This window comes from Colobus angolensis, unplaced genomic scaffold, assembly GCF_000951035.1.
Source record: "Colobus angolensis palliatus isolate OR3802 unplaced genomic scaffold, Cang.pa_1.0 Scaffold119, whole genome shotgun sequence".
In the NCBI taxonomy this organism is placed as follows: Eukaryota; Metazoa; Chordata; class Mammalia; order Primates; family Cercopithecidae; genus Colobus; species Colobus angolensis.
The window spans coordinates 4,341,534-4,348,411 of NW_012113030.1; the positions used below are offsets into that span (position 1 = coordinate 4,341,534).

General features: G+C 38.4%; 1 protein-coding gene across 2 annotated transcripts in view; it reads left to right on the plus strand.

Moving 5' to 3' along the window:
* The window catches only part of GEMIN2 (gem (nuclear organelle) associated protein 2), a 26,958-nt gene that overhangs the window by 17,411 nt on the left and 2,669 nt on the right, over positions 1–6,878 (plus strand). For both annotated transcript variants that reach the window (XM_011926251.1, XM_011926260.1), the window contains 2 exons: positions 2,386–2,496; positions 4,026–4,084. In XM_011926251.1, coding sequence (XP_011781641.1) covers positions 2,386–2,496; positions 4,026–4,084 — 170 coding nt within the window. The remainder of the gene's footprint in view (positions 1–2,385; positions 2,497–4,025; positions 4,085–6,878) is intronic.

Here is a 6,878-nt window from a genome sequence, read left to right on the forward strand (position 1 = left end):
CCCTGTCTTGTGCCAGTTTTCAAAGGGAATTTTTCCAGTTTTTGCACATTCAGTATGATATTGGCTGTGGGTTTGTCATAAATAGCTCTTATTATTTTGTGCCTCCTGGTTTCAAGCGATTCTTCTGCCTCATCCAAGTAGCTGGGATTACAGGCGCCTGCCACTACACCCAGCTGATTTTTGTATTTTTGTAGAGACAGGCTTTCTCCATGTTGGCCAGACTGGTCTTGAACTCGTGACCTCAGGTGATCTGCCCATCTCCACCTCTCAAAGTGCTGGGAGTACAGGCATGAGCCACTGTGCGCAGCCAGTGTTTACATTTATATATTTGTATGTGTGTGTGTATGTGTGTGTGTGTGTGTATATATAATCTGAACTATGCTTGTTTGTAGTCAAACACTAGAATGTAAATCAATATACTACTTCCTTCATTGAGAAAGTCTTACTTTGAGAAAAAAAGTCAATGAAAGAGTTGATGTATATCCTGGTACAAGGTACAAACTCCTTATCTTGTTGCAGACAAGTGTAGAGAATATTTAATATCCGAATGCTAGCTTTACATATTAAATGTATCCCTTAAAATTTGAGTCAAGTTGAAACATATAATTTTTTTTTTTATAGAAAACGAATTCCACAATTTGTAAAAGAAACCTGGATTTGAATCTTTTTGTGTAAGAAAGTCTTAACTATTGATTTGGGTTTGCTCGAGGAAACCATCTTAGTGTGTTGTATAAATTGCTATTTAAATTTTGTCCTAATATTTTTTAGGTTTCCCCAAAGTGATATGTTGCTCAGAATAAATGAAGTTGTATATAGTACTGGTGGAAATATAAATTTGGTATAACCTTTCCAGGATACAATCCGGTGATCATATCTGAAAAACCTTGATGAATATACATACCCTTTGTCACCATTTTACTTGCAATACTTAATAAACTTTCCCCATGTTGTTAAATGAGATTAAACAAGGGGATGTTATTAAATACTCTCAACCAGACACTTAACATTCCCTTGTTAACCCCATTTAACTACATGCGATGGCTGAGTGGGGTGGCTCACTCCTGCAATCCCAGCACTTAGGGAGGCTGAGGCGGGTGGATCACTTGAGGTCAGGAGTTTGACACCAGCCTGGCCAACATGGTGAAACCCCCATCTCTACTAAAAATACAAAAATTAGCTGGGCATGGTGGCAGTCGCCTGTTGTCCCAGCTACTCAGGAGGCTGAGGCAGGGGGATTGCTTGAACCTGGGAGGCATAGGTTACAGTGAGCCGAGATGGCACCACTGCACTCCAGCCTGGGTGGCAGAGTGAGACTCCATCTCAAAAAAAAAAAAAAAAAAGACAAAAACAACATTGTAAACATTTTATTATGTATTATAAATAAAAAAGATGGCTACAAGATGATATTACAACTGATGAAACTGTATTGAAAAAAGTTGTACAGCCGGGCACAATGGCTCACACCTGTAATCCCACCACTTTGGGAGGCTGAGGCAAGCGGATCACTTGAGGTTAGGAGTTCGAGACCAGCCTGAACAACACGGTGAAACCTCGTCTCTATTAAAAATACAAAATTAGCCGGGTGTGGTGGTGCATGCCTGTAATTCCAGGTACTCAGGATGCTGAGACAGGAGAATTGCTTGAACCCAGGAGGCGGAGGTTGCAGTGAGCCGAGATCACACCATTGCACTCCAGCCTGGGCAACAAGAGCGAAACTCCGTCTCAAAAAAAAAAGAAAGTCATACATACAAATAGGAAAAACAAGAACATTTTAAAAGTGAGTCAAAGTTTTATCTGGAATGTTGGGATTGCAGGTTTGTTTTTTCTTGTCCTTGTGGTATTCTTGACAGTTTTTCTGCATCAAATATGTATTCATTTTGTAACTGAAAACCCCATTTTAAAAGGGAGTGGGGATACATTCAGCCTGTCATAGTATTTATAGAAGTGTCAAAAGATTATTTCATCTGTGGTATACTTTGTATGTCCCCAGAGGACAAAATTATACAATTATAAAATGATTTATATATCTGTCCATACAGAACAAAGAAAAAAAAAATCTTAATTTTTTCAAGTATTTATATTCATCTTAATGTAGTTTTCTGCTTACAAATGAGAACTTCCTGTCATAAGGAATATCTGAAACAAACTCTTTGGAGATCAGGGAATATTTTGAAGTATCCAATGTCCTGTGTCTGTAATTATAGGATACAAGAGATAACACCTGGCTCTCCAAATGAGGCTTTGTTGTCTATACCCAAATATAATATAGCTAAATGTTCTATGAATTTATTCATAGCAGATAATCAGGCATAACATTGGACATTTAAAAAATAAACTTCTGGTTCAGTATTTGTCTAAATATTACTTTTTTGGATTTTTTTTTAGGGAAGATGGCTTTATGCTTTATTGGCTTGTCTTGAAAAACCTTTATTACCTGAGGCTCATTCACTGATTCGGCAGCTTGCAAGAAGGTGCTCCGAAGTGAGGCTCTTAGTGGTAAGTTGCAACTTACTGTTTAAAATTAAAAGCACCCACCAATTTATATGGTGGTAAAGAAGGAGTTCAGTGAAATAAGAAAACACATGGAATATTTTATTGGTTGCAATTAGATTTGTAAAGCCCAAAATAATAGTAGCTTAAATAATATGGAAATGTTTTCTGAGATAAAGAAAGTCTGGGCCGGGTGTGGTGGCTCACACCTGTAGTCCCAGCACTTTGGGAGGCTGAGGTGGGTGGATCACCTGAGGTCAGGCGTTTGAGACCAACCTGGTCAACATGGTGAAACCCCATCTCTACTAAAATACAAAATTTAGCCGGGCATGGTGGTGGGTGCTTGTCATCCCAGCTACTCAGGAGGTTGAGGCAGGAGAATTGTTTGAACCCAGGAGGCGGAGGTTGCAGTGAGCTGAGATTGCACCACTGCACTCCAGCCTGGATAACAGAGCGAGACTCTGTCTCCAAAATAAAAGTAGGTAAAAAAATTAGATTTTTACTAAGATGGCAGTAACCTAGACCTTTGAGTTTTGTCCTATGTGCCTTTCATCCTATCTCATGATCCAAGATGGCTGCTGTAGCTTCAGCCTTTTTTTTTTTTTGAGATGGAGTCTCACTCTGTCACCCAGGCTGGAGTACAATGGTGTGGTCTCAGCTCACTGCAACCTCCACTTCCCAGGTTCAAGCGATTCTCCTGCCTCAGCCCCTGGAGTAGCTGAGATTACAGGCGCCCACCACCATGCCTGGCTAATTTTTGTATTTTCAGTAGAGACACGGTTTCACCATGTTGGCCAGGCTGGTCTCGAACTGCTGACCTCAGGTGATCTACCCAGGTCAGCCTCCCAAAGTGCTGGGATTACAGGCATGAGCTATCAGGCCTGGCATATATATATTTAGTAATGAATACATATAAGAACAATAAGAATCCTGTGTCTTGACTGTACAGTGATGAATATATATACATTATATATACACATATATATTCTATATATCCTCACATATATTGTATGCATTATATAGAGAGAAACAAGAATCCTGTGTCTTGACTGCAGTGATGAATATATATATTCATAGATGTATTATTTTAATATATATTTATTATATATGAATATATATTCACTATAGTTAAGGCACAATATATTAGTATATTATGTATTATATACTCATATATGATACATATATGAATATATATATATATTCATCACTGTACAGTTAAGACATAGGATTCTTATTGTTCCTCTAGTAGGAACCAGGGAAAAATTTCCCCCAAGTTATCCCCCTTAGATCCCTCAACTTTTTTTTTTTTTTTCCCTATTCAGAATCTTGATTTAAAAGATAGTCTTAGATGTTTCTCAAGGAATCATTAACTCTACAGTTTTCTCCTTTTTCTTTGAGGGCTCCTGTTTCCACATGATGATTACTGTCATATAATAAAGTTTTCATGTTTCATGTTTTACATCTTAATAGGAAATTTATTTCAAAAATAATAGGAACAGACACAATATTTACATTTTTCTTTCTTTTTTTTTTAGGATAGCAAAGATGATGAGAGGGTTCCTGCTTTGAATTTATTAATCTGCTTGGTTAGCAGGTATAGTTAACTTTGGCTTCTTTGTTATTTGTATATCAGTGAGGTCAGTGAGAGTAGGATGTATTTATTACGTTTGTTTTTTCTCTGTTTGTCTTTATTGAGACCGGGTCTCACTCTGTTGCTATAGTTAGGGTGCAGTGGCACAATCACAGCTCACTACAGCTTTAACTTCCTGGGCTCCAGCAATCATCCCACCTCAGCCTCCTGAGTAGCTAGGGCCACAATCAAGCACCACCACACCCAGCTAATTAAAAAAACTGTAGAGACAGGGTTTCACTATGTTGCCCAGGCTGGTCTCAAAACTCCTGGGCTCAAGCAATCCTCACACCTAAACCTCCCAAAGTGCGGGCATTACAGGCGTAAAGCCACTGCACTCAGCCTGCATTTTTTTTTAATTGCCCGTGTCCTGTGTTCATTTTCAGTTGTGGCATATTTTTATTTAGTATCTGTTTGATTTCATTTCTTACATAGAAATTCTTCTTGGAATTTATTTGAAAACTTTTTTTGTTGTTTTGAGACAGAGTCTTGCTCTGTTGCCCAGCCTGGAGTGCAATGGCACCATCTCAGCTCACTACAACCTTCACCTTCCAGATTCAAGCGATTCTCCCACCTCAGCCTCCCAAGTAGCTGGGATTACAGGCACCCACCACCATGCCCGGTTAATTTTTGTATTTTTGTGGAGACGGGGTTTCACCATATTGGCTAGGCAATAAAACACACACATATTTATTTTAGGTCTCCTCCTGGACATATTTTTGTTCCATAGATCAGTGTTTTTATTCCAATGCCAGTACCTTTTTAAAGCTTTATAATATACTTAAATATCGGGAAGGCAAGTAATCTTGTTTCCATATTTTCACGTATTCAATATCTAGTTTCTTGATCTACAATAATTATGCTGCTGATGATAATTAATATTTACTGGGCAATTTGTGCCAAGCATTTTTCTTATTGAGGAACCCATTTAATCCTCCTGAGGTGGGTACTGTTACCAGTTTACAGATGAGGAAACCATAGCAGAGACAAGTTAAATAACATTACTACTGTCACAAAGCTAGTAAGTGTTAGAGTTAGGATCCAAACCCAGGCAACTTTGACTCCGGAGCTAAGCTTTTAACTGTGCTGATCACAAATGAAGCTAATGCCTCCCTCATCTGTTGGTAGTAGCAGTTAAATGGGATGATATAGCATTGCCCTAGTTACTTTACGTGTAGTATCTCTACTCTTTACAACAGCTCAGAGTTGTGTTTTTTTGTTGTTTTTGTTTTAATAAATTTTTTCCTTTCAGCTCTGTTGGATTTGATTTTTTTCCTTTTACAGATAATGACACAGATTCAGAAAGATTAAGTAATTGGTGGCTCAGCAAACCAGTAATTAATGAAACCTGAGACAAGTATAGTTTCTGACTGCCTCAATTGAGATTTTACAGTACTATGCAATTATGAAAGCAAAAACATTCAAATGTATTTTTTGCCCTCAACAAGTTAGATAAAAATGGAAAAAGTTCTAGACTACAAAAGGTTCTGAAGCTAACACTTTACAAAAGAAGACATAAAGATTTGAAAGTTTAGGAAAAAAAGGACTGGGCATGGTGGCTCATGCCTGTAATCCCACCACTTTGGGAGGCCGAGGCTGGTGGATCATCTGAGATCAGGAGTTCAAGACTAGCCTGGCCAACATTGGAAACCCTGTCTCTACTAAAAATAAAAAATTAGCCGGGCCTGGTGGTGCATGCCTATAATCCCAGCTACTCAAGATGCTAAGACAGGAGAATCACTTGAACCTGGGAGGCAGAGGTTGCAGTGAGCCGAGATCATGCCATTGCACTCCAGCCTGGGCAACAAGAATGAAACTCCATCTCAAAAAAAAAAAAGGAAAGAAAGAAAGAAAGCCGGGCACAGTGACTCACACCTGTAATCCCAGTGCTTTGGGAAGTCAAGGTGGGAGGACTGCTTGAGTCCAGGGGTTCAAGAATGCAGTGAGCCATGACAGAATTTGATTAGTGATTTTCCTTTTTCTTTAATCTTATAATTACATAAAATAGTTACCTTGCCAAAATTAAAATTGTAATTCAGGGTACATTTGGAGTATTTTAGCATCCATCTTTATCTTCATTATCCTCTTTTCTTCTTTCTCCTCTAGTTAACCATTTTATAACTAATTTTTGTTTTATCTTTCCATTCATTGTTTCTTTTTAAAAGTATAAGTAGGCCAGGTGTGGTGGCTCATGCCTGTAATCCCAGCACTTTGAGAGACTGAGGCTGGAGAATTGTTTGAGCCCAGGAGTTCAAGACCAGTCTGGTCAATGAGCCAGGATCATGCCACTGCACTCTGGCCTGGGTGACAGAGTAAGACCTTGTCTCAAAAAAAAAAACAAGGAAAAGAAAAATATAAACAAACATGTATATTTGCAATCCTACACATACTCACATAAGGTAGGCAGCATCCAGAACAATCTGTTCTGTACTTCGTTTTTTTCACTTAATAAATCCTGGAAATCATACTTTAGCAGTATAAATACTTTCCTCATACTTTAACAGTATATTTCCCTTGTTTCCCTTTTTATGGCTTCATAATTTTCCACTGTGTAGACATACCATAGCTTATTTAACCAGTCCCTTATTGATGGACGTTTGGGTTGCTTGTGGTCTTTGCCTGTTAAAAATAGTGCTACTCACATCAAAAAGCTTATCCACCATGATCAAGTGGCTTCATCCCTGGGATGCAAGGCTGGTTCAACATTCGCAAATCAATAAACGTAATCCAGCATATAAACAGAACCAAAGACAAGAAC